Raw genomic sequence first — 26,547 nt, 5'->3', positions numbered from 1 at the left:
GTGTTGGTTCAAGTGCAGTAGGTAAAACCCACTGCCCTTTGGCCCTCCTCCTCTGCCAGAAAGCAGCTCCTGCAGGAAGGCTGGTTGTTTTGTGAGCAGGGGGATCAGGTTGGTGGTCTCTGAAGCTGGAGGATATTTACCAGCTCTTATTTGACCACCGCTGGCAGCAAGGAGAAGGGGACGTGTTTCAGGTGCTTCAAAGAGGTGTGTATGGGCAGAGGCACTTCTGACTGACAGAGGGTGGGCTTAGATTGGATATTAAGAAGAAATGCTTCCCTGTGAGGGTGATGAGGGCCTGGCACAGGTTGCACAGAGAAGCTGTGGCTGTCCCAACCAGTGTTCAAGGCCAGGTTGGATGGGGCTTGGAACAACCTGCTCTAGTGGAAGGTGTCCCTGCCCATGGCATGGGACTGAACCAAGGTGATCTTTAAGGTCCCTTCCAACCTAAACCATTCTATGATTTCATGTCTTGATTCCCTCCTGTTCCCTTTCTTTTCAGAATACGAAGCATTATGAGCTGTTGAACTACAGTGAGCATGGGACAACCGTGGACAATGTTCTGTATTCATGTGACTTCTCGGAGAAGATGACACCCACTCCTCCCAGCAGTATTGTTGCCAAAGTGCAGAGTGTGATAAGTGAGTGTTGTACCACCACCAAAGGGTGTTGAGAGAGGGCAGGAGCAGGTGGAAACCAACTCCTTGTTGTTGATGCCCCTTGTTCTGCACAGTCGGGTGCACACCTTACAAAAAGGAGAGCCTTGCCACAACCCTCAGCTGGGGTTACACAAGACCTTCCTCTGCAGCCTGGGGAGCTCTGTGCTCTGACCTAAACCCTACTTCAGCTTCCAGTGCAGGAGTTACCAAGCTCCAGGTCCCCATGAGCAGCCAGTTTAGAGCAGGCCTGAGGCATTTCCCCATGCATGTCCTTCTTTCCCACGCTATGAGAAGATCTGGGCTGTGCTGCAGGATTCTGTCCCTGCATGGCTCACTCCTGCCCTCCACCTGATCAGCTTCCTCTTTTTGGGCTGCCAAAATAGATATGTAAATGCCTCAACCTTTCCAGGGCTGTGAGGAGATTCCCATTTCCCTTTGATCAACTGCTCACTGCAGACTGAAATCCCTCATGGCTGGAGGATTTTACCCATGAGGCACCTCAGCAGTAATGCCTGGTGATAAAAACAAGCTGCTGCTGACCTGCCCAAACCTTACCATTTTTTTTATTCTTTTCCAGAACGACATAAAAGCAGAAAACAGGAAGAGGAGGCACATGAAGAAGCTGCTGTGATGAATTCACAGGCACAAGGGCAGCACCGGAAACCCTGTAACTGCAAAGCCAGCAGCTCCAGTTTGATCGGGGGCAGTGGGGCTGGCTGGGAGGGCACGGCCCTGCTCCACCACGGCAGTTACATCAAGCTGGGCTGCCTGCAGTTCGTTTTCAGCATCACCGAATTTGCGACCAAACAGCCCAAGGGGGACACTGCCTTAGTACAAGATATGGACTTGGAGGAGAAGCTTTCTCTGAAACCCCACCAGGTGCCCGTGCTGCGGTCCAACTCAGTTCCCTAGGAATTTTTAGGAAGAGAGCTTTTTGGAGTAAGGAAAACGCCCTCAGACTCTTTACAATGCAAAAATGTACAAACCGAGGTGGGATTTTTCTGTGTCGGCCCAGAGACTGTTCACACGCCGTTTGCATGAAATGAAGAACGTTTAACTTTTTTTAATTTTTCTTTTTTGCTCAAGTTTTAGGGGCATTTGCACATATATTTGTACTATACATTTCATTTTAAAAGGAAAACTGCAGTGAGAGCAGGACGCGTCAGAGCGAGGGGTGACCGCTGTCTGACTCGAGGACTCTCTCTGACAGATAGTTCCCATGCAGTTGTAAAATAATCAGAAACTTGTTCTATTTTGTGCCAGTGACAATAGTTTTATATTAAAAGAGAAATACAGTTTTCATACAGCAAATCTATACAATATCATTGTTTTATTTAATGTAAAGAAGCGCTCTTCTTCCTACAGTTATTTTTCCCATCCCTCCCTGCTATGGTTGCACTACAAGTAGCTACTGTGTATTATTGGCAGTGAGAAACGAGTTCTTTTCCTGGTGTCCATCTTATTTTTTATTTCAAATAAGGAAAAGTGTTGGATTCTGTGTAAATACATCAGTGATGGCATTTTTCAATGTTTTAAAGCTGTGTACAGTGCTACATGTGGTATGACGTTCCTCAAATTGTCTATTGTAGCAGATCCTTTGTCGTAACCTGTCTGTCTCTTTTGTTTCTCTGCCACCTCCCCGCAGCAGAACAGCTAGTTCCACTGTACATAGTAATTGTAACGTTTTAGACTTTACAGAAACTTTCCTGTATTCTGTATATAAAAAAAAAAATACTTCACATTCTGTTTTCTTGATTGTCTGTCTTCACTCGTGTCACCACAACCTGGAGCTTCCCCAGAGTGTCTGACTGCAGAGGAGCCTGAGCTGGGAGTCAAGGCTGGGGTGGGATGGAAGGACCCTGGTGTCCTGCCTGGGATGTGGGAGGATGCTGGTGGGAAGAAGGAGAGGACTGGAAGATGATTGAATCAGGGAATTGGTTGAGGTAGGAAGGACTCTTGAAGGTCATCAAGTCCAACCCCTGCAATGAGCTGGGATATCTTCAACTCAATGCAGCCCAGCCTCGCCTCGAATGTTTCCAGGGATGGGACACATCCAGTTCTGATCTCCTCAGGGCAGGAGAGACATAGCCTGAAACTGTCCTGGAAGATGAGGGACAGGTGGACCTGATTTATGAGGGAAAGCTGAGGGAGCTGGGACTGTTTAGCCTGCAGAAGAACAGACTGAGTAGACCTTATTCTCAAATACATTGATGTGAAGGGGGTGTTTCAGCAGATGGGATGGAGCCAGGCTCTTCTCAGTGGTGCTGATTGAGAGGCAAGGGCAGGAACAGGAGCAAGGGAAAAGCTACACCTGAACATGAGGAAGAACTTCTTTACCATGCACTGGAACAGGCCCTTCATAGGCCGGATTGCCTATCCCTGGAGATAATTCAGCTATCCTGGCACAGTTCTCATGCTCTAGGGGACGCTGCTTGAGATGGGGGGCTGGACTAGATGACCTCCGATAGTCCCTTCCCTCCGCAACCAGCCTGAGATTCTGTGATCTCCCACTCCGCTGCAGGACCGGGGGAATTGATCGGGGGCAGCGCTGGCCCGCACTCACCCCGCTCTCTGTCTCTCCTCCCACCGGCGCCACGAATCCAGCTCTCCCGTGGCCTGGAGCCGCGCAGACCTTGCCCCGTTTTCCGTCCCGCCGGGCCGGGGAGGCGGGAGCGGGGCGGGAGCGGGGCGGGCTCTGCCCGGGGCTGCCCGGAACGGCGGAGGGATGGCGTGGGTGCTGCTGGGCGTGGGGCTGCTGCTGGCGCTCTACACGCTGCTCCGCTACGGGCTGCGCAGCGCCCCGCGGCCCCGCGGCCGCCCCGAGCTGCGGGGCCGCACCGCCATCGTCACCGGTGAGCGCCGTCAGCGAGCGGCAGGGAGCCGTGACCGGCCCCGCTGCGGCCTTTGGCCCCGCTCACCCCCGCGCTCCTCTCCGCAGGGGCAAGCAGCGGCATCGGCGCGGCCACGGCGCTGGAGCTCGCCCGGTGCGGGGCCCGCGTTATCCTGGCGACCCGCAGCGCCCGGCGGGGAGAGGCCGCCGCCAGCCGCATCCGCAGGGTGAGCGCCGGAGCCGGCACCCCCAGGGAACCCCCGGCATTCCCACCCACGGGACGTCCCCAAACCCTATGGCAACCCCATGGCACCCAATGGGCAGCTCCAGCACATTCTCGGGATACCCCCAATGCACCCCCGTGGGACATCCTTGAATATCGCATGAACACCCCCAGATGTCTCCACGGGCACCCTGAGGACACTGCCATGCCATCCCGTCAGCAGCCCAGGGATCCCATAAGATACCCCCAGGACATCCCTGGGCACCCCCAGGACACCATCCAAGACATGAAACAGGACATCTTGAAGCATCACATGATTAACCCCCAAAACACCCCCATGGGTACATCCAGGTATCACATGGCAAACCCCAGGAACAACCCCTCAGACACCCCCATAGGCCATCCCCAGGCACCCCGAGATACTCCAAGGTGGGGCACACTGTACCAGCAGGGTGGCTGCAGCCTCCCGTGCTGGGGCATCCCAGCACATTGTAGCCCTTGGGCCAGATCCAGTCCCCAGAACATCCCTCTGCCCCTGGCTTGCTCCAGCCCTCACCCAAGGCAGGGCACACCCCCGGCCCAGCCCCCTGAACCAGCCCCAGTCCCCGCTGTGCCCACAGGAGACGGGGAACAATGAGGTGCTGTTCATGCATCTGGACCTGGCCAGCCTGCGCTCAGTAAGAGCCTTTGCCAGCACCTTCCTGCGCCAGGAGCCCCAGCTCCACCTCCTCATCAACAACGCAGGTGAGTGCTGGGACCCCAAATCCCCTCTGCACCCAGGGGCACCACCACAAGCTGCCATTTTCTCCTCACTCCTCAGGGGTGAGCGCCGGGGGCACGACAGAGGATGGCTTCAGCCTCCCCTTCCAGGTGAACCACCTGGGCCATTTCCTGCTGACCCAGCTGCTGCTGGAGCGGCTGCGGAGCTGCGCTCCCAGCCGGGTGGTCATCGTGGCCTCTAGTGCCCACTGCGCCGGCCGCCTGCGTCCTGAGTCCCTGGGCAGGCCACCCTCGGGGCTGTTCTCCACGTTCCAGGACTACTGTGACAGCAAACTGGCCAACGTGCTGCACGCCCGCGAGCTGGCCACGCGCGAGCAGGGCACACAGGTCACCTGCTACGCCGTGCACCCAGGTAGGACCCAGCTCACCCTTGGTGTCTGTGATCTGCACACCTCTGTGTCCTGTGGTGTCCCTCTGTGAGGGGTGGGCTCTTGCTTTGCAGCCTTTTCACAGGGAATTCCTGCATGGGGAGCATCTCTCCCTTGCACGGTACGGCCCTTTGCATGTGTCTCTTTATATGGTGTGTCCCTTTACAGTGTCCCTTTTCATGGTGTGTCCTCTATCTTGGCACGTCCCTTTGCACCTTGTCCCCTCACACTGTGTTCCTTGATATAGTGTGTTCCTTTTAGTGTTCTTTTGCATAACATATCTCTTTATCCAGTGTGTCCTTTTTCACGTGTCCCCTTGCATGGCATCTCCCTTTGCACCTGCATGGGGCTCACCCACACACCTCCCGAGCCTTGCACAGCCAAAATGTGGCAATGCCTGGGGACAATCACAGCCGTGCTGCCCATGCCAAGGCCACCCTGGCCATCTCCCAGCACCCATCCATTGGGACACACAGGGGGACACTCCACGGGGACACCTGATGTGTGCCAATCTCCCACAGGGTTTGTCAACACTTCACTGTTCCGGCACGCGCCGCTGTGGCTGAAGCCGCTGCTGCTTCCGCTGGCCTGGCTCCTGTTCCTGGACGTGTCCGAGGGCGCACAGGTGGTGCTGGACTGTGCCACGCAGGACGGCCTCGAGCCCTTCAGCGGCCGCTACTTCACCGACTGCGGCCCTCAGCTGCCGTGGCCAGCGGGGCGCGATGACCGCCTGGCGCGGGCACTCTGGGAGGGCAGCGAGCGCCTGGTGGGGCTGGGGGCAGAGCGGGGACAGCAGCAGGGACATCAGGAAGGACATCAGGAGGGCCCCACTGCTCCCACAGCACAATAAAGGTGGTGACAAGGGATTCCGGGAGTTCCCAGTTGTTGGTTGGTCGGTTGGCTTTGGAGCCAGAAATGTGCGTGGGTGTGGAATGGGGGTGAGCGAGGGGAACCGGCCCTTGCACACCCACCATGCCCTGCAGGTGCAGCAGAGCTGGGAGGGTGACAGTGAATGAGTGTGCAAGGGGATGTGGGTATGCACAGACACAGACAGACACACGCACAGACACCCCCATGCACTCACTCCCCGGCCCACCGCGCATGCGCACACTCCCCATGTTACCCGCGCGCGCGGTGCCCAACATGGCGGCGCCCCCAGCCCGGCCCCGCCCCCGAGGTGTGGCACCGACCTCCCCAAGATGGCGGTGCCCGCGGGCCGCGCCCCCGCCGTGCGAGGCGCGGGGGGTTGTGGGGGGCTGGGCGGCGGCAGGGCCGTCATGGGGAACTGCCACACGGTGGGGCCCAACGAGGCGCTGGTGGTGTCAGGTACGGCCGCGATAGAGGGGCTGTGGGATGGCACGGAGGGCACCCTGAGGGAGTTGGGGGTCTTGGCTGTGAGGGGACTTTCAGGGGTTTGAGTGGTCCCTGTCGTGGGAGGACCCTGGGGGATTGGGAAGGGGCTCTAATGCGGTGTGCTCGGAGGGGGCTTTGGGGGTCCTGGCTGAGGGGGAGCTCTCAGCGATTTGAGGGGTCTCGATCACTGGCGGGCCTGAGGGAATTGGGGGGGGGTGTCTCTGTGGTGGAGCCTCATGGGAGAGGGAAATCGGAGAGTCCTGGCTGTGAGGGGACTCTCAGGGGCTTGAGGAGTCCCTGTCGGGGCGAACTGTCATGGAGAGGATGTGGGAGTTGCGGGGGGGGGTGTCTCTCAATGGGGTCTGCAAGGAGGGGGAAATGAGGGCTCCTGGCTGTCAGGGCACTCCAAGGGATTTTAGGAGGTATTCCTGTCATAGGAGGGCCCTGAGTGATTTGGGAATAGACAGGGAGATGGGAGATGCTGTACTGGAGCTGAGGCTCCGGGGTGGGGTCCCAGCAGTGCAGAGTGGTGGGCGAGGTCCGGCGACAGCAGCACCTCCGATGCTGCTGTTTCCAGGTGATGTCAGGCAGTGGCACCAGCAAAGCTCTGTGCTCCCACCAACAGGCTTTGGCTAGGATTTCCAGGAAGCCATCCTTTTCCCTGGATTTGCCGGGAAAGGGGAGCTGGGTGTGAGCATCCCCCCGGGGCAGAGCGCTGCAGGCTTGTCCCTGCAGTGCCCGTCTTCATCCATCACATCCTGCTGCAGCTTCCTCACCAGCACATCACCTGGACTCTCACTGGTGCTGGCACTGGATGCAGGTGATGCCTGCTGGACGTGTGCAATGTCACCAGCACCTGACTGAGGTGACTGAGGTTGGGGTTAAACAAATCAGCAGTGAAATCCCCCATGTCTAATTCAACCTGTAGCTGCTCCAGTGCTGCTGAAGCTCCAGGCTGCATTTTGGCATGGACCAGGCTTTGTGTGGACAGGGTTATTATTAATTCATCATTGTTAGGTGAATTTATTATTGTTAGGTGATGCAAGGGCTGGGAGCTTCATTCTGTGACAGACTGAGGCCAAGTGCAAGGTAATGAGCAGCGGTAGAAAATGCATGTGAACATCAAGGATGTGCCTCAAGTCACAGCTCTGCCACACTTGCAACTATGTTATTGTGGTTTTGGAGCTGTGGCTGATCTGTTATGAGTTCATCTCTCTTGGATGACAGACCTGTTACAGGAATTCCTGAAGAGATGCCAGAAGCAGGCTGCAGCTCTGGAAATAAATATGCCCACTCTGGTGATGGCTTCTAAGGAGTTACAAACTCCACCCAGCAGCTGCCCAGAGCAGCAGCATTCCTTCCAGTTTTCCTGGTCTGCAGTTCCCAGTGGGATCCAGGGCTGATGCTGTGCTTCCCTCCAAAGGAAGAACCCCTGTCAAAACTGGCACTGCTCGTTGAAATGCCACATTCATGGGAAGATTGGGAAGCCGTGCTCCAGGTGTGCTGGGATGCCCTTTAGTCTCAAAGCTTGGGTTTGGTTCTGTCTAGCTCTGTGTACAAAGCACAGCTTCCAGGATGAGCCAGCAGGAATTTGTGGCATCTGTGTGCAGTTCCAGGCATAGTGCTTTTCCAATCCAGGACGGCAAGCCCAGGACACTCCTCAAAGTGCAGTTTTGGGAAGGGAGCAGAGATCACCCTGGGCTCTGCCAGTTGGGACGGGGTTTGAAGCTGCCACCAGACTGGTTTTCCTCAGCTGCTGCCCAACATAGTCTGCAGATATTTGCTGAATCCTGAGGGCACCAACTGGGAGCTCTGCAGGGCCCTGCAGCTCCTCTGCCCGTGTGCACAGCGAGTGCCAATGCATTCGTCAGAGGGTGTAGCTACAAGCCATTGAAATTCCAGGAACTTGAGCCATGTTCCTCTGGGGAAAAGCAGGGAGGACCTTGTGGGCCAGGATTAATTTGTGTGATACTAAGTTGGATTTAGGGAGAGAGGGGAAGGAAAGGAGAAATTAATAATAATTACCAATAAGCCAAAATAATATTAAATAAATTTTAATTAAATTAATTTAAATAAACCAAATATTACTAGAGGCAAGCTTTTGGCTTGCAGTCTTGAATTGTCATGTGGTAGTTATTTGAAAGACTTCACTTTGTGGGAGGGTTTTCTTTATTTTCTTTACTCAGTGTGTGCCCCTTGGCCTTCAGTCCTGGGCCTCCCCTGGCATGTGGGTTTTTCTGAGGAGGGTTGTTCTTTTTTTCACTTTCTTGTGAGACACTCGAGTACCTCCAGTGCTCAAGAAGCATCCAGCTGTGCCTTGGGAACGTGGAGCTTTGTAGCCTTATTTGGGAAGCTGTGTCTCAGGCATGGCTCAGTACTCCACTGGCACTGCTGTCCTTTCCCTGCTGAGCTACATCGACTTCCTTCTAAGAAACTGCACTGCTTATTGATACATTGGTGAATTGTGGGGCCCAGGATTTGTAAGAATACCCCACAGAGTCTTGAATCTCCCCAGATTGTGGGTCTGACTTTTCTGTGAGACTCCCTTGGTGCAAGGTCTGAGGAGACCTTGGCAGGAGCCTGGCACATCACTGAGCCCACGTTGAGCACAACTGGAGCTGGTTGAGTTTTCAGGGAGGTACACCAGGTACCTGTTCATCCTGATATCTGAATGTTCCCACCAGCCAAATAGGCTGTGAAATGCTGGGTTTGGGTTACAATCTGGTTAAGTGCATCTTTTGTGGCTAAGGGTCGATCTGCTGGTTTTGAAATACAGCACTATGATATTTCCACAGTGTCATAATAGGGAAATCTGTATTTATATTGGCCATGTTCATCTAACAGTTCCCAAACAGTGTTGCTCAAATTTCTACATTTGGGGCATTTTCCTTCTGGCTGGCAAGGGCAGCAGCAGAGGAGCTCTGAGGGAACAGCTGGACATACCTGACAGGGGGAAGTGCTCATGGCTCTCCCTGTTCCTGTGTCAAAACAAACTCCTGCTTCAGCAAAAGTTTAGGGAGTGAAAGGAGGAAAAAAACTCAGGGGATTGCAACCCATCCAACCCAGCTTTGTTTCCTAGGAGACTACTGAAACAAATATGTTGCTTGTAACACCTAGAAGAAGACAAGTAGAGGTATTTACCATATTGAGCTAATCTGATTGCTCCCTAGGTGAGCAGAAATCAGCTTGAGAAATACAGTCCAGCCCAGTTTCTCAAATTTTACTTTGGTGCAACACCCTTTGGGGCTCCTTGATGTCTGTCAAAGTAAAAGAAGAGGTAGCAATTAATTCTAGTTTTGTGTAGGAATTTGTTGCTGCATGCCAGCAGTCAGTATGTAACCCTTCCAGGGCTGCTCTAAGCTCTTCTATACTGTTACTGCATCCCTCTTACCCCTTCAAGAACTGCTCATGTGCTATTTTCTAAGTTGAAAGCCTGAAATAAGGATTTCTTGAGGCTCTTGAAGCCCTTCCTGCAAGAGACCTACAGTTCAGAGTGCAAGGAGGAACTGGTTTCTCAGATATTATGAAATTGATATGAAACTGCCTGGAAGACCACTGCCAGGGAACTTGACAGTAACTCACTGTTCAGCTGAAAGAATTTATCAAGTAAGTTCCTTGTTTTGGCTTGGATAATGGAATCGAGAATGTGCTTATTGAATTTGCAGACTGAGCTGGAAATGGGTTCGAGAGCTTTGAAGAGCTGGACCAGGATCAAAACAAACTCTGGAGATTGACCCAGTGGGCTGAACAAAATCTAGTGCAGTTCAGGGAGGAGAAATGTAGAAGTTACTTTTAGGTGAGAAGAGTCTATTGCATGAAAATAGAAGAAGGTGGTCCAGGCCATGTCCTGTAGAAAGACGTGGTAGGCAGCAAGAGCCACCTGAACCCTCACACTGATGGTGTAATTCCAGTTCTTCAGCCTCAAAAGAAATAAGAGTTTATGGGAAGGAGCACGCAGCTTCAGCTGGGTCTCATGAGGTTTTGCCCTGTGTTCATACAGTTCATTCAGTTCATTCAGTTTCCAGGGTTGTGGTTGGGGTGTCCCACCTCTTGCACCAGGCAAGCCATGCAGGAAACTTGCAGTGGCATTGATGGTCATCTGCCTGGTTTAACTGAGTGCTCCTGCAGATTTAGGTTTGTCATTTTGGCAAGCCAAAACTTTTTCCCCAGGGTTGGTTTCTCACTGCTTGTGATGCTCAGGGGTTGCTGCATGCAGCATTGCAGCTGGTCTCAAGTCATGAGTGCTCAAAAGGGCCCTTAAGCACCTCATCTGGGATCTTTCCTTCTCACGAGGTGCTTCTTCACCTTTTTGAACGTGGTGGGGCTCAAGGTTTCCCTTGTCATGTACTTGTTAAATCTCCAGGACTTGCAAACTTAGGAAAGCCTATTAGGAAGAGGTGGACAATAACCTCAGATCTTTCCTTTTGGTTTCCAGAAGGAATTTTGGGGTAGTATCTAAGTGATGTTGTTGCATAGCTTCTCTTATTAATAAAGTTTGTCTTCTCTGAGTTGCTGTTTATGAGATGAGTTATTAAATGTGTTTTTAAACTCACTCTATGGCATTGTTACTCATTAAGTCATGTTCATATAGAATACATCCAGAACAAGATAGCCAGTGTAATCTGCTTTCATCTGCTGCAGTGACTATCAGAGGCTTTTACGGATTCAACTCAAAACCCTGCATCTTTTTAAATTAATTTTTGTTAACCTTGTACCATTTCTGCATGTGAACAAAGCCTAATTTATGTGCACAGCGAGGCCTAAGAACCAGACACTGACTTTAGTCTGGGCCCTGCTTTAGAACGTGATTTTCTTTATGGATGCTTTTGCCTTCCTCTATCTCCGCATTATCTTTTGTCAGTAACTGTTTTCAGTTATCAGCTTTTTCCTGGTCCACCTGCACTCAGCAGCCTGTTTACCATGACCTGATTTCAGAATGCTCACCACTTCCTGATGGAAAGGTAACTCAGTGCCCGAGTTACCTGGGAGAGCAAACAACACAGAGCTTCTTCAGATCATCCCAGCTTTGATGCTTTGAGCTCTGTGTCTCCAGAACTGTTGAGGCCCACGTTCTTCCTTGCTCACTTCCTGCATCTGCTAAGAGCTCCTTTTATCTACCAACTCCCAAGCGATTAATCTTATTTCATAATAAAAAACCCCAAACAAACAGACAACATACTTTCTCCTGGCTCTGGGAATTCTTGCTCGAACATGGAACCCCTTCATTGGGAAGAGGCCAAGCTGGCTGGCAGCTTCCTGGCTATGAATCCTCCATTTGTGGCCCTGCACACTGCCCCGGAAGAGGCACAGTGGATGTTTGTGGAAACGACTGTGAAACCCAGTCTGCTGGAACAGTGGGCGTATTATAGCTGGAAAAGGCAATTTCTCTGCCAAATCTCATTGTGCAGGAGGGTTTATTCTTTAGCCTTGCAAAGATTTCGCTTTGTTAGTTCCTTTTTCACTTGCTGCCTGAGAATTGAGAAAGAGGCGGCAGAACTGCCATGGAAAATGAGCCCTCGGCTCCTCAGCCTTTACCAGGACAGAGCTCTGCTGCACTCAGATGTCCAGCATGCATGAAAGCAACTGGCTGGCATCCCACTCCTCCTTAATGTGTTAGTTTTCTCTGGTTTTTTTAGGCTTTGAACCGTTTTTGACATATAATCTAGCTCAGTAGAATGTGCTCTGCAGCTGTATTGTGTAGCACCAGGAAGCAAATGGGGAGCTCGTTTTGTGTGTGATTCTAAATACGGTATTTCCTTGCATTTCCTATAGAAGAAGAGGAACATCTGTGTGGAGAGACACTTTCCTGTAACAATGGTGGGTTTAGGGTGCAGAGCTTTCTCATGATATTATTTTTAAAAAAAAATTAACAGAGGTTCAGTAAAGACCACATAGACCCTGGGAAATAAAATACCTTTCCATGTGGTGCTGCTTTTCCTGAGTGCCAGGAACACCTCCCTTCCTGTTCTTGGAAAACAAGGGTCTGGCTGAAAGGCTGAGCTAACTGTGCTGACGCCCTCCAAGAAATGTTAAAGGCATTGTGGTTACTGCAGGATGTTGTATCATCAGCTTCTGTAACGCTTGCCTGGCTGAAATAGTCTTTCAGCTATGGGAAAAAGCTATCCAAAGGCTGGCTCAGAGGTGACAGGAGAATATTCCTCCAGGCTATGCAGCACAGATCTGATAAAGTGTGTAAAGCCTTTTCCTGTTTGTGTTTAACTCTTACAAGGGTGAAGAATTGCAGATGGGGCAGTTCTGCTGGTTTGTCAACCACTGCATGGAAGCCATCAAAGCAGGCAGTGTGTGGCCAGTGTCTGGAAGCAGACAGTGTTTGGAAGTAGGCAGAAGATTGCTAAATGCTGAGGGATTGGAGGAAGAGGAGGAGCAAGGAGGAGGAGAACAAAGAGGACAGAGTCCCCTCCTGTGGTTGGAGGGCCCTGCAGGCACACTGGCCTGGGTGTGTGTTGCTTCTGCTTCTTCATTTTGACTTACAGTAGCAAACAATACTGGTCATTTCTCTTGAAAGTGGTGTTGGCTTCACCCTTCTCCCTTTCCCCTCCCACAACCTAAAGCTCCCAGAGCCACTCTGTTTTCTGCATTCCTGCTCTTCCTCTGCGCCGGCTCTGTCTTGCCTGCATAGATCTATCCCGCAGGGCTGCAACTGTCTGTTGCTCTGTTTGTACAGCACTCTCCTCGCTGAGGCCCTCGGGCACTGCTGTAGTAAGAGTGATTATGCAGAGCAGCTGAGAGAGGGAATTCTGGCCTCGATCTGCCTGAGAGTCAGCAGCTCCCAGGTCTGAGCCAGAGAGCTGCTGAGTTTCTCCCTTCCCAGCCATGAATCCTGAGGCTGATAACTGGCAGGGTGCTCTCTTGAAAGGCAGCAGGTGTCTTGTTCCTTAAATCAAAGATACCAAAATCCAGACAGCATCTTCTAGCTTCACTGGGATCAAATCTTAAATGTGTTAGTAGAGTTCTTGAGGGTTCCTGAATCTTGGGCACATCCAACTCTGAAATGGACCAGCAAAGCATCAGACACAGTGCTACTTGCACAAATCAGAACTAGGAAGTATTTTTTGGGAGCTATGGGGTTCTTCCCTCTTCCAATACTGACTTGAGAACTCCTGTGGGAAGTTAAGGGTGGTGTGAAGGAAGGGAGGTGGCTTTCCATAACAGTTAACATCACAGTTGAAGATACTTAGATTGATTCTGGTTGCCAAAAGGGCATAACAAAACTAAAATAAAGCCCTGGTTTGAGATACAGTCCCTTTCCATGTGTTACTGTTGGTCATAGTGAATTATACAAATACTACTTTCCAACTTTATAAGGCAATTCCAAAAAAGGTTGCCTTGGGAGAACTGCCATGTGAATCACTGTGAATGGAGAGGAGGAAGAGTGTGAACTCCTCTGCTTGTAAGTTATTCCCAAGAGCATGTGCATGTGTGTAATCCTGATGTCTCTGCTCTCTGCTGTGCTGCAGGTGGCTGCTGTGGCTCTGATGAGAAGCAATATGTGTATGGAGGCTGGGCCTGGGCTTGGTGGTGCATTACTGACACCCAGAGGTAAGGAGACCCCTGATATTCGTGGGCTTTTGGAGTAGGAATGTGGCAAAATCATCCCAGTGGGGCTGTCAGCAGTATCTTTAGGAACACTGGATCAGGCACTGTGTATGAAACCAGGGATGAGCATCAGGAGCTCTTTGCTGGCTGTTGGCATGGGGACAGCTGGGTGCCACAGTGCAAAAGACACACACAAAAAAAGAAATCACATGCTTTCAGCTGGAGTGCTTTTCAAACAGCCTTTATGTCCACAAGAGGAGCCAAGCTCTGCCCAGTGTGGCCCAACCCCTCACCCAGTAACAAACCAGTTTGTGGCCTGCAGTGCACCAGTGCCCCCCTCTGCTCCTCAAGTCTCTCTGTAAAGATCTGCTGACTGCTGTCACCTTGGGAGCAGACTGTTCTGATTTAAAACCACGGGATTTCCTTTCTCTCCCTTTCCTCAGTCGTGGATTTTGCTTGCTGCTGCTTGTCGGGTCTCTGAGCTGACATGCTGTGGTAGTGCTGCTGTCCTGCTAATACAGCTCTTTGTCCCTAGGATCTGTAGGAATGTTCCCTCCCACTACATCCCTCATCCTCACTGATCCAGGTTTCTTCTGTGTAAAAAAATAACAGGGAAAAGGATAAAGATGTGACTTTTGAGTTTTACACTGAGTGATGGCCAGAGGTTGTAGTTAACCCTTACAGCCTCTTCCAACCTCTTTTCCCCATACTTGTGTCGCCACCAGCAAAGTGAGCATGTGGCTGCCCTCACTCTGCACGTGATGGGAGGTGGGAGAGGAAGGAAAAGCCCAGCTTGCAGGCTCAGTGTTTAAGGGCTGCATTCAATCCAGACAAGCTTCATTCCCAAATTTTTGTGAGACATCTTGTTGGGAGAACTGTTAATTGAACAAATGGTTCATGCTTCTCCTCTTCTTCTATGAGAAGTGCAAAGAACAGTGCAGGACCTTGACCTACCCAGTGCAGAAGATCAGATACATTTGGGAGGCTGATTTATTAAGTTACAGATAGGCTGAATCCAGGGCCAAGAACTGGATTGCCAGGAATGAGCTGTTATATGATAGAGATCTGGGAATTATTTAGCAAATGGGGCTCTTGACAGGAATTCCAGCATCCAAACTAATCTTCTACTTTAAAATCCATACCAGTTCATGCCATGGGATGTGGGGCTTAATTCTCCTTTCTCAAATGCCATAAACTGTGCCCCAGATGGAGCCCTCTGCATTAACATGAGGAGTGAGACAGATTTCCTTCTCTGAAATTAGGACATTTTTTCTGGAACTGCCAGAGCAGTTCCAGAAGACAGCAAGAGAGACAGGAGCAATTGTGTTGCTGTCAGCGGCATCCCGCCAGGTAGCATTAACCTGGGAACAAAAGGAACAGTTAGAACTGGCAGAGTGCTGGGCACTTACCCTGCTGAAACCTTGAACACTGGGGAAAAACAATGGGAAAAAATGCTATCCCTGCTTAGGGGTCAGAAATAAAAGCATGGAGAGAGACAGCGTGGTCTAACATGCCTCTGGGAAAGCCAAATGGTGTTAATTCAGCTTCCCTGAAGGACAGCACTTGGAAGCAGCTTCCCTCCTCAGTGCCTTAGCCAGGGGTGGGTAGCCAGGTCCCTGGTGTTTTCATTTATCTTTCCTCTCTTAAATACTGACATAGAAGCATCTAAATCACTACCAAAAGGAGTTTTTCTGTGTGCAAAGACTACTTCAACAGAGAACTCCAGCTGATACCAGGATGACACAGTTTCATGTGCAGGGTGGGGATGAGCCCCCAGCTTGTTTATCCTCATTAAAAGGAACTTCTGCATGCTGTAAACTCCCTCCCATGACAAGGGAAGCTGATTATGGAGCCCTGGGAGTGGGCAGTGGATGAAAGGCAAACTGACCAGGGAAAAGCTGAAACCTGAAAGTCTCATCTTGTCCTTTGCAACAAGTGTTTTACTCTCTGATAACTGCTCTGTGTATTTGCTGTCCTACCCTTACTCCTCCCTTCTCAGAGTGTCTTTGGAGGTTTTGACCATCCTCTGTCGCTGTGAGAATGTTGAGACGTCGGAGGGGGTCCCACTGTACGTAACAGGGGTTGCACAGGTAATAATCCACCAGCTTCCTAACAAACTGTCTAACTGTTTATCCCTCTGTTTTGAGCAGCAGCAGCAGCAGGATAACATAAAAACTAATGGTTTTCTAATGGCAACTGAAATCTCCATACTCTCTTCTCCTTCCCCTTCTCCAGCACTTGCCCTGTGGCACTCCACAGTTAATAGGTAATGAAGACAGGTACATTCCTGGCAAATTCCAAATTCAGCATTGTGGTACCTAACATTTGCTCCTGCTGTAACCCTTTCCTTGCCAGCACTGCCTCCACTGTGGGCTTGGTGGAGAGCAGAAGGGTGTCTGCCTTTGTGTGGAGGCACGAGCAGGCTAGGTTGGATTCTGTACAAGGTTTGGGACAGGTGGGAAGGCAGGTTTTGTGCCATTTCAAAATTGCAATTATGCCTTGCTCTGCAGTGTTGGTTATGGCTTCCCACTCAGCCCTTCTTCCTCCACATGAAGACACTGCCCATTTTGGATGTTGTCACCTTTGAAAATACAGCAGAGACCTCAGATGAGTTGCAGTGCACAGGACTGGCATTATGAACCAGTAATGACTAAATATCCCTGTGAACAGAACTAAGAATCAGAACAGTTTGGAAATTAAATTCCAAGTCTAGATTAGGCCGTCAGAAGGCTGAAATCCTGCAGGATCTGATTAAAACTGTGAACACATGGCATAAGATGCCTGTGCATGTCCTGGACAGTGGGATGTGTTTTATCAGCTCCCAGTTTGCGTGCCAGTTTAATTAGGACAGTGGCCAAGGCAGGCATGAACTAGCAGGGATAGGTTTCAGCACTTCCAGTCAATCCTGGAGCAACTCAGCATGCATAAAGCAGCCCAGGACAGCCCCTTCATGGTTCAGATGTTTGACCTGATGTTCACTGACACAAACTCTCTGCCCCGTGGCTCCCTGTCCTGACTCTCAGCGTCTTTCTGGCTCGTTATGGCTGACACAGGAGCCAGGCTTGGCTTCCTGGAACAGAACCTACCACAGCCAGAGATGTCCTTTGTTTTACCAAATTGTGACCTGCAGATTGCTGGGACTGACCAAAGTACCTCGAGCCCACCTGGGGTGACTGGGAAAGCTCTGGAGCTGCAGGATCTGTTCCTGGGTGCCTGATATTCCACAGGCATGGCCATAAAGAACTGGAGACTCATTTCCATCATAGGGTCACGGGACAAATAAAATATAAAAATAGAGGGAGAGGTCCCAAAATGATTCACACAGATGCAGCTCGAAGTGTGATGAAAGAAGAAGGAAGTTTATTTGTTCTTTCAGTATTTATAGGTTCTCAGCAATGACCAGGGATTGGATAGTCAGGTTACCACCTTCCCAACCACACTGGCCATGAGAGATGTCCATCAAAAGGCCTATCTTTAATGGAATGTATAAACACCTACGTTTATAGTTACTTTCTTGGGAAGGTGGCTAGAAATTGTGAAAACAATATCAAAAGGCCTGATTCTCAGGGTGACAGAGAGGTGAACCAGGTCAGGGGATAGGTCTGTGGTAGGGCTAACCCAGTGTCAGGTTCTGCCAAGCACCAGCTCTCGTGTGAGGTGGGTGGGAGCATCCCAGTTCTGTGCTGTGCTTTTAAACCAGTGACACCCCATGCTGCCATGGCATTGGGCAGCGTGGCACAATGAGCCTCTGACAGAGGGCCCTTGGGGCTCCCAGTGCTGCAGCTTCTGGTTCCTCACTAACCCAGCAGGAGGGAAAGGACCACAGGATAATTTCCAGTCTGGATTCCAGCCATTGCTGATAAATTACCTTTGAGCATTATCTGAAAATCTATTTCTTGACCACAATGTCCTGTCTGTCTGCAGTCACAGATGTGGTCCCTTGGCTGCATTCTGTGCCTGCCTTACATTACCTGTGATGAGTGCAGCAGGTAAGCCCAAGGCAGGAGATGCAAAGGGAATAGCTGAGTGTGTGTAACCTGGAAACGTGCAAATATTTTACATTTTTTGGCAGGATTTCCCTAGAGATAATGACGTTACAGCCCAGGTGTGAGGACGTAGAGACGGCGGAGGGGGTAGCTATAACTGTCACAGGTGTGGCACAGGTACAGTAACCAAAACATCATTTCAGGAATGCATGTCTCTAACTTACATCTGGTTTTCCCCTCTTAAGAGGTTGCTGTTGTCCAGGGAGAGAAGCCAGCTGCTCTGGAATAAATCTTTGTACCAAACCACATTGTCCTTGTTGGTACAATCACTCTCCAGCATGTTCCATGTGGTGAAGGGGGTTGTGACTTCTCCTTCTCTCCCCAAAATGTTTTTTTTCTGGTGTCTCATTTGTCCGTGTGGCAAATGAGGGGTGTGGGGGTGACTTGATGTGTTTGTGGAATGTTGATGTGCTGTGGTGCCCTTGGAGCTGTGTGAGACCCCACAGGACTGACCCATAACCTCCTGAGATGGTATCAAGCATTATATTCCTTTGGATTGTTATTGTTAGCACATGGGCCTTGTAATTCTTCATGGTGAGTTAAAGCTTAAAAAAAAGAACTTAGTCCCTCCAGGCACTAAAATTGGCATGTAAAATTTTTGGCTGGAATTGAATTTTGATTCTCTACAGCTTTCTTCAAATGTAAGACCCACTTTTGCTGCTTGTGGCAGCACACCAAAACCCTGCACTTCTTGGAGTCTGAGGTCTGCTGTACTGGTACAGTCTGTCCTTGGGGCCAGGTCCTGCCCTGGGGCGGATGCTGGGAGAAAAATGTTAGTTTTGAGGGAATTTGGAGTCCTTGAATAGGCAGCTGGATGCTGTGATTGAAAATTGCTTCTGACAGCTCGCTCTAAAATTTGGTGTACAAACCAAGAGTGGCTCTCAGTGCACGCAGGGCTGTTGTCACTGTGTGTCTGAGGTATGTCCAGGTGTGTTATCACAGGACAAGTGGCTGCCACATTCCCTATGGGGAGCTCTGGAGCCAAGGGGAGCTGCTGACTGATGAAGTGATGTGACCAAAATCCCTCATGGACCCAGCACCCTTGGTTTCTATTTTTCAGTACTTTATATTCATCTTTCATGTAGTTTCCAGTTCTTTATATCCATTTAGCTGCTAAGGTGTCCCATGATCCCAGTGGTTTTTGCATGGTTGGCAAAAATGTGTGCATCCATGTTTCCCTTCACAGTCTTTTCCTAAATCTGTAGGCTTTTCCTTCTGTATTTAATATTTCTCTGAAGCCAGCATTCCCTTTCGTCCTAGTTTTGGGAAATCCTGCAAAATGGTCTGGTCACAGAGGGCTGGACCACCAGGTGCCTTGATTTAAAAATTCAGAGCCCAGTTCATCTCATTCATGTTATTCTCTTTTCTCACTGTTCAGTTTTTCCACTGACAGCTAATTTTAAAGCTGGAATCCAAGGAATTGCCACGCAGAAAGCTGCCTCAAGGCTGTTGGGGATGTGCATGGCAGAGGTTACCTTAATTCTGCAGAAGTACTTTTTGAGGCAAATTTTTTGAGTTATGGGCTTGAGCAAAAAAAATGGGAAAAAACCTCAAAAAATTATTCCTAAAGAAACAGCTTTTTTGCTGCAATGATAGAAGTGCTTCATGTGCATAAAGATGCTGTTCTTTTCTTGAGGAGGGATGTAATGAGTGCTCACCAGTAGCCTCCTTCCCATGTTGGCTGGGTGCTGGGATGTGCTGGGATGTTGCTGCCTTAGGCCAAGCTGGGCTCTGTATCCTTCTGTAGCATTTTCCTGAGCCTCCAGCTAATTGGATTCTCTGTGCTCACCCCTCATTGTGAGTGCAGCTGGCTGGAGCAGGGTGCAGCAGCATCGATCCTGCTCACAGGATTGCTGGATGGAGGCTCTCTGATTCCCTGCCAGCCAAGGGTCTCCCTCTGATGGGAGTGACATTTGAGTGTCACAGTGCCCTGCCTGAAACCCTGCAAAACACGCTGAGCACAAATTGCTCATCTCTGGTTTCTTCTGTGCAGCCTTTGCTTTGGAGGTTGGGATCTGTATTCCATGCAGAGCCAGACTCCCGTGGGCTGGCCAGGGCTCACCAGTGGAGGATGGCTGGCTTTATCCAGAGGCTGAATCATTCCTTGCTCCTGAGTACTGCAGGGGTTCTCCTAATGAACATCCTGCCCTGTGCTCTGTCTTCCCCGCAGCTCCTGAGGGTGGGGATTGTTTGGAGAGGTGGAATTGCTGGCAGATGCTCACCATAAATGTCGCTGCTGAGTCTAATTGATTTTGATACTTGCAAAAATCTCCTATGTGCTGTGAGAGGAGCCTCATGCAGGGCTCATGCTCTGAGTGCAGCTCCAGAGTAGCTCTCCCAACTCCCCCTTGTGTGGGAAGAGCACACTGCTGGCCTGGGGTGTAGGGACAAGAAACCACTGTGGAATTGGCCCCAAAAGGATCCCAAGGGGCTTTGGGGACAATGTGGAAGAGGATTGCCACCCTTGCCTGAGGTTTTTTGACATTTTGACTAGGAGACCCAGTCTGGGAAGCAGCAGTTGGGAACAGGCTCAGCCTGGGTTGGTGTTTCTTCACATTACAAGGGGCAGGGTTGTGGCAGGTAAGTTTTGGGCAGCTCACTCTGTCTAGCATGGTCCATCTCCTGTCCCCTTAGAACATGACAGTCAGTCCCAGTCCTGCTCTCTGGCAGTGCCTGGGCCAGGTGCTGCTGTTCAGCTCCAGAGGGATCATTTGCCTGCGTGGGCTGTCAGACAAGACTCTCAAGAAAGAGAAGTGAAAACTTCTCTTTGCAGAACTTTGCAGCTGAAGGTGCTAGAAGGTATCAGGATGAGGTCTGTAGGCTGTGAATCTTTCAATAGTGTGCACCCTCAGAGGGCCCCTGTACAGCATCTGTACTTTGGAGATCTCTGAAGCAGGTCCATCCAAGGCCCTTGGGGCAGGACTCAGGGTGCCACCAGCTCCTTGTGGGACAGGAGGCCCTGCCCAGCCCAGCTGTGTCCATGAGAGGGTGCTGTAGGATCCAGGAAGCTGTGTGGACCTATGGACCTGCTCCTTCTCTGGTGCTGCCAGGCACAGAGTGTCCCTGTGCCCAGCCTTTGCCTGAGCCCTCAGACTGGACAGGGCCACCAGGAGCTGTCATCTCGGTGGTTTGCAGCTCCTCATAGCTGTGTGCTGTAGAGCACAGATCTCCACTGCCTAACACACACCACAGGGATTTGTAATTCACTTTCCCTTTCAAAAACAGCCCTGTGACCAGCAGGACCATCCTAAGACCCTGGCTTGGCTGGAATGGGGACACTTTTACACCTGGATCTGGTGTAAGGGAGCTGATAACATTACTGGGGTGGCTGTGTCCCAGCTCTGGGCATCATCACCAGACTGAGTGTGTGGAGCAGAACAGCCAGGCCCTGACCATGACATCCTGGGGTCATTGCAAAGGATGTCTGGGAGCTCCCAGCTACAGGCATGACAAACCAGTGGCCTTTATTGTCTCATCTCTCTTTCCAGGGGACACTGAATGGAACCCCTGTTCCCAAGCTGCTCCTTGGGCATGTCACTCTTTCTCACTCTCTGCCTTTTCAGGGTCAGAAAAATTAATTCTAGTGACAGAGGAGAAAGTGGAAGGTAACAAAACAGGTTTTGGCCAGGGGTGGTAATACCCAGCTTTCTTCTGACTCTGGTGTTGGTGCAGTGGCTGAACTGCTATTTCAAAGGGTTTTGTAGGGTTTCTGTTGGGACTGGGTTGGGACTGGTAGGGCCAGGCTCTGCCCCTACTGCTGAACACCTCCATGCTGAGCTAGTGTCAGGGTCGGGACAGGGGCTCTCTGGCTGGTCCAGTGGCCTGGCTCAGCATGGTGACAGCTCAGCATGGTCCCTTGGAGCATAAGTAGCAGGGCAGCCTGGTGGTGGTACTGCTGCTTCTGCTGCTGCTGCTGCTTTTGGGTACCTGCACCTCCTGGACAGACACCTTCAGTCTGTTTGGTTCTGTCTCCTGTCTCTAGGTGAAGATAATGACTGAGAAGGAGCTCCTGGCTGTGGCCTGTGAGCAGTTCTTGGGGAAGAACGTGCAGGATGTGAAGAACGTGGTCCTGCAGACGCTGGAGGGACACCTGCGCTCCATCCTGGGTATGAGGGGCTCATCCCCTGGAGACATCTTGAGTGGCTTTGTCCCTTCTCAGCTGGCTGGTCCCAGCAGTATCGCTGCCACCACGCAGCCACATGGGACCTTCCTCTGCCACCTGCAGAGGTGGCATCTCCCCTCCAGCAGCTCTCTCTGTGTGGCTGGGCCTTGTGATAAATGAGATTTTGGTGCCTGCAGTGAGAGATGTCTGAGTCCCCAAGGGCCACAAGTAGCACATGTGGGTGGTGGCTGAGATGTTGCCACTGCTGTGGCAGAGGATTGCACCCTTGTGCCCAGGCTTGAAGAGATTAGGGACAACAAGGATGTTGCTGAGCTTAGACCCACATTTTATATGTTACCTGTTACAAATAAAGTCTTCACCTTCCTCCCCTCTGCAGGTACCCTGACAGTGGAGCAGATCTACCAGGACAGGGACCAGTTTGCCAAGCTGGTGCGGGAGGTGGCAGCTCCTGATGTGGGTCGCATGGGGATCGAGATCCTGAGTTTCACCATCAAGGTATGCCCAAATGTTGGGCACTGCACTCCAGGCAGAGCCATAGGAGCAGCAGGAGAGAGTCTGGCCCTGACCCCTGCTGCAGTTGGAAGACTCAGGCTGACAGCCTGTCCCAGCCCTTCAGGAGTTTCCATGACAGCCGCCACAGCATGTCCTGTATCCAGGCAGCTGGGCCAAGAGCTGCCGGGTAGCTGCCTCTGTAAACAGGCTTGTGGAGAGAGCTGGCTGATAACCCAGTCTCCTGGGAGTGAGGAAAGATGTCGGGATGGCTTTCTTCTCCCTGCCCTCCCTGTTTGTTTGGAGGAGCAGCTGACATGATGCGTTCTGACCCTGGCCTGACTGCACTGAGCTTCAATGGGAAAGGGATCAAGATGGAGCTCATTTGAAGTGGCTATGACCTATCTCCTCTCCCCAGGATGTCTATGATAAAGTGGATTACCTGAGCTCTCTGGGGAAGACTCAGATTGCAGCTGTCCAAAGGGATGCAGACATTGGAGTGGCAGAAGCCGAGCGGGATGCTGGTATTCGGGTGAGTCTGGAGACATGCTGGGCTTCCCTGGAGCAGCCTCTTCTGCTCCAGCTACACACCCTGAAGCTCTGCTCTCTGTTCCCTCTCCGCAGGAGGCAGAGTGCAAGAAAGAAATGCTGGATGTCAAGTTCATGGCAGATACCAAAATAGCAGATTCCAAACGAGCTTTTGAGTTGCAGAAAGCTGCCTTCACTGAGGAGGTCAACATTAAGGTGAGAGTATCTCACAGCCCACTGCTGTTCCCTGGAGGCTCTGTGATGGTGTTGGTAGCTCTGGGACTTGTCATCTTCCTCCTCCTGCATCTATTAGGAGAGCTGGAGATGGAGAACCCAGGTTCTCAGGTCTGTATGTCACTGTGAGCTTCTCACAGCAGATTCCTCTCCTGTTGCAGCAGTTTGGTGGGACTTGGAGAAGAGGAAAGGATGGGGAGGGTTGAACCTGGAGCTGGTTGGGCTTAAGTGCTGTGGGAAGAGCAGCACTGAGGATTGGGATGTCACCACTGGGAAAAGGTTCAATAGCAGGAGTCATGTCTGGTTTTGAGGCCCAGACCCCTTTTTCTCCTCTCCCCCATGTGCAGACTGCAGAGGCCCAGCTGGCCTACGAGCTCCAGAGTGCCCGGGAGCAGCAGAAGATCCGTCAGGAGGAGATCGAAATCGAGGTGGTGGAGCGCAAGAAGCAGATTGAGGTGGAGGAGAAGGAGGTGGTGCGGATGGAGAAGGAGCTGGTGGCCACCGTGAAGCAGCCGGCTGAGGCCGAAGCCTATCGCATCCAGCAGATCGCTGAGGGAGAGAAGTGAGTGAGCCCCTGCCCTGGGCTGGGCAGCTGGGAGCACAGTGCTGCCCTGAGCCCCAGCTTCTGGGCTCTCTGCAGGGATCCAGGCTGCTGCAGGGCTGCTTTACCCTTTCCAGGCTGAAGCAAATCCTCCTTGCTCAGGCGGAGGCAGAAAAGATCCGCAAGATTGGAGAGGCCGAGGCTTTTGTGATCGAGGCTGTTGGGATGGCGGAGGCTGAGGGGTTGAAGCTGAAAGCAGAAGCGCTCCAGAAGTATGGAGAAGCTGCCCAGCTAGCTCTAGTGCTGGATGCACTGCCTGAGGTGAGGAGGGGACAGCTTTCCCATGCTCCAGGTGGGCTGGGGGAGTTCCCAGACTGGGCCAGGTCTCCTCAGGGCACAGCAAGGCCCTGCAGGACCTTTCCCAGTGAACTGCTGAGCAGTTCCTTGACTCTCTGTTCACCCTACTCCCCCAGATTGCTGCCAAAGTATCTGCTCCCCTCTCCAAAGTGGATGAGATTGTTATTCTCAGTGGAGAGAAAGGCAGCACCATGTCTGATGTGAACCGGCTCCTGGCTGAGGTCCCTGCCTCTGTGCGTGCCATCACTGGTGTGGATCTCACAAAGGTGAGCTGGGCACTGGCAATGCCAGCTGCTCTTAGGGCACAGGGACCTGCCTGGAAGCTTTTAGTTCCCCAGGAAGCCTCTCCTTCCTCAGCCCTGACAGCCACAGAGTGCTGGCAGCGCCCTGCCTCCCCCTCCTACAGACCTAACAGCTTCTCTCTTCCCCTCCTGCAGCTTCCTCTGTTCCAGAGAGCCACCGAGGCCATGAAATGAGGCTGACCAACCCAAAGCTAGTGAAGATCACTCCCTGTTATGCACTCAAACATCAACTGCCTTTGACACATGGGAATTCCTTTTATATCAAAGACAATCCGAGTTTTGTTTGTAACTGGTGCCTTATTTTGTAGGGCCAGAAAGATGCATGTCCTGTCTGCTGCTCTTTTTATTCCAAGGCTGAGAGAGAATTTATTTTCTAATTAACTTTGTGTTACCTCAGGCCAGTCCCATCCCCAGTTATGACTGGCAGCTTGTCTGATGTTGCAGTCCTGGTGCCTTGCTGTTCTCTGCCCTGGGGTGAATACCTGGGACTTGGAGCAGAGGCTTGGGATGGGGAGTTTTAGGAAGAGAACCAGGACCCCCCTCCCCTGGGCTCCATGCCTTCTCTCAGTGACCCTCCTGGGCCCTGTCCCAGCTCTGCCCCCAGCTCCCTGTGGCTGGTTCTCCGTGTCCCTGTGTGTCACCCCCAGTGCCAGCAGCCCTGCCCAAGCTGGGTGAGTGACAATCAACCCTCCAGGAAGGTGACTATCCAGCACTAGCAGTGGGTGCTGCCCTCTCCCATGCTTGGGGAATTTTCTTCATAGGTTCTGAAGCAGGGAGAGCTCCAGGGGACAGAGGGTTCCCAGCTCAGCCCTGGTGAGATCTCACCATCACGAATACCAAAAAGTAGCGCTGTGCCAAAGCCATCCCCTGAGAGGGCAGTGAAGCCACTGTGGCTGTCTCCGGGTGCTGTGGCACTTCCCGACCCCACAACTGCTCAAACAGAGTGGTGGTCAGAGGTGGGGACAGGCTCCTCCAGCACAGCCTGTACAGCGCCCCTGCCTCCCTCCCTCCCCCTGCACGGCCAGTGGCGTTGCTGCCTTGTCAAAGAGACTGTGTCCCGTGTGTGCCCGTCCTCCCCACAATGCCACCACAGCCCTGTGCTGGCCCGTGTCCCTTCCCTGCCTGTCTCAGTGCCTGTGTTCAGTGTGGCTGGCACAGCCAGACCCGTGTGTGAAGTCAGCCTGGCACTGCTGGCAGTGGTGGCGTTTGGGGGTCCTGCAGCCGCAGCTCGGTGCCCCCAGCCCGTGCCGTAGGGCGAGTACGGGTCCCTCCAGGCGGAGTCCTTTGCCAGGAGTGACCCGTGGCGGGTGCTGGGTGCTGCAGGTTCCCCCGTGCCCTCCCTGCCGCCGGGGCGGGGGGAGCGGCGTTATCAGCGCCAGGCTGCGCTGCCCCGGGGGCGGATCTGGCGCTGGCCGGGCAGGCGTGCCGGGCCGGGCCGGGCCCTATCTGCTTGTGCCTGCGCCCGCCACCCCGCTGCTGTCAGATAATAAACCCTTGTCACCTCCTGCCTGGGCTCTGTCTCGTCCCTCGCGTCCGTCTGTCCCACCCCAGCACAGCTTGAGCTGGCCGGGAGCTGCTGGCCCCGGAGTTTTCCCACTGGGCTGGGGGAACGAGGGGTAAGGGGAGGCGGCGTTCCGGCTCCCACTGCTCCTGCAAAGCTCCTGGGAGCTGGTGGCTTCCCCATGGTCACCGTGTCCCCGTGGGCTCTGTGTCACAGCCCTCCGTGGGGGTAGAACCTTGTCCTGCTCCCACAGGGATGTGTGTCAAGCCAGGTGGCACTGAATGAACTGCACTGCATGGCCCGTGTTAGCCCAGGGGGTGACCATTGCTGGGGCACCCCAAAGAGTGGCACCCCGGGGTTTGGAGAAGGACTGGCAGGTGCTGAAGGCGCTGTGTCACAGCAGCCAGGCTGGTGGCAGCACCTCGTGTCCCATGGCCCTGCCACTGGAGCCCTGTCGCAGCCCCACACGCCCTTCCCTGTGCTGGGGACAGCAGGGTGGGTCTGGGTGGACCTGTCCTGCTTGGGGTCACCCTGCAGGCTGGACCAGTGACAGCCACCATGGGGCTGGGCATGGGGGGCTTTGCTGCACCACCCTCTCTGGGGAAAATGGTTTCTTCATGTTCCCCCAAACCCAGGGCAGGACAACAGGCCCTGTCCTT

At 52.3% G+C, this 26,547-nt stretch overlaps 3 protein-coding genes and 1 long non-coding RNA gene across 8 annotated transcripts in view; 3 read left to right on the top strand and 1 right to left on the bottom strand.

The window, feature by feature from the left end:
- The window catches only part of PHF12 (PHD finger protein 12), a 32,379-nt gene extending 29,975 nt beyond the window's left edge, over positions 1 to 2,404 (top strand). For 2 of the 3 annotated variants that reach the window (XM_015646706.3, XM_015646707.3), the window contains 2 exons: positions 500 to 638; positions 1,234 to 2,404. In XM_015646706.3, the coding sequence (XP_015502192.1) occupies positions 500 to 638; positions 1,234 to 1,568 (474 nt within the window). In that variant the 3' untranslated portion in view covers positions 1,569 to 2,404. Of the gene's footprint in view, positions 1 to 499; positions 639 to 1,233 lie in introns of those variants that run through there. The other variant, XM_033518827.1, reaches the window with a different exon arrangement.
- On the bottom strand, positions 2,126 to 3,365 carry LOC107212884. Its single transcript, XR_001524564.2, has 2 exons — positions 3,220 to 3,365; positions 2,126 to 2,545 (listed from the first exon to the last, which is right to left on the bottom strand). It is a non-coding gene; the product is annotated as an uncharacterized LOC107212884 (long non-coding RNA).
- Positions 3,357 to 5,731, top strand: DHRS13 (dehydrogenase/reductase 13). Its single transcript, XM_015646708.3, has 5 exons — positions 3,357 to 3,508; positions 3,595 to 3,713; positions 4,330 to 4,453; positions 4,530 to 4,841; positions 5,379 to 5,731. The coding sequence occupies exons 1-5, from the start codon at positions 3,382 to 3,384 to the stop codon at positions 5,705 to 5,707; spliced, it is 1,011 nt and encodes a 336-aa protein (XP_015502194.1). The 5' UTR covers positions 3,357 to 3,381; the 3' UTR covers positions 5,708 to 5,731.
- Positions 5,732 to 6,054: 323 nt separating this feature from the next.
- FLOT2 (flotillin 2) lies at positions 6,055 to 25,893 on the top strand. 3 transcript variants are annotated; one of them, XM_015646867.2, is made up of 11 exons: positions 6,055 to 6,183; positions 13,689 to 13,770; positions 17,840 to 17,930; positions 21,796 to 21,919; positions 22,313 to 22,431; positions 22,844 to 22,957; positions 23,050 to 23,169; positions 23,535 to 23,749; positions 23,866 to 24,049; positions 24,202 to 24,351; positions 24,523 to 25,893. In XM_015646867.2, the coding sequence occupies exons 1-11, from the start codon at positions 6,057 to 6,059 to the stop codon at positions 24,559 to 24,561; spliced, it is 1,365 nt and encodes a 454-aa protein (XP_015502353.2). In that variant the 5' UTR covers positions 6,055 to 6,056; the 3' UTR covers positions 24,562 to 25,893. The 3 variants fall into 3 exon arrangements, with proteins under 3 accessions (XP_015502353.2, XP_015502354.2, XP_015502355.1); XM_015646868.2 differs by lacking the exon at positions 17,840 to 17,930 and adding an exon at positions 15,767 to 15,857; XM_015646869.3 differs by lacking the exons at positions 6,055 to 6,183; positions 13,689 to 13,770 and adding an exon at positions 15,788 to 15,857.
- The last annotated feature ends 654 nt before the right edge of the window (positions 25,894 to 26,547 follow it).

Source organism: Parus major, chromosome 19 (genome assembly GCF_001522545.3).
Source record: "Parus major isolate Abel chromosome 19, Parus_major1.1, whole genome shotgun sequence".
Classification (NCBI taxonomy): domain Eukaryota; kingdom Metazoa; phylum Chordata; class Aves; order Passeriformes; family Paridae; genus Parus; species Parus major.
The sequence above is the reverse complement of the archived record's forward strand: the minus strand, read 5'-3'. Positions and strand labels throughout refer to the sequence as shown.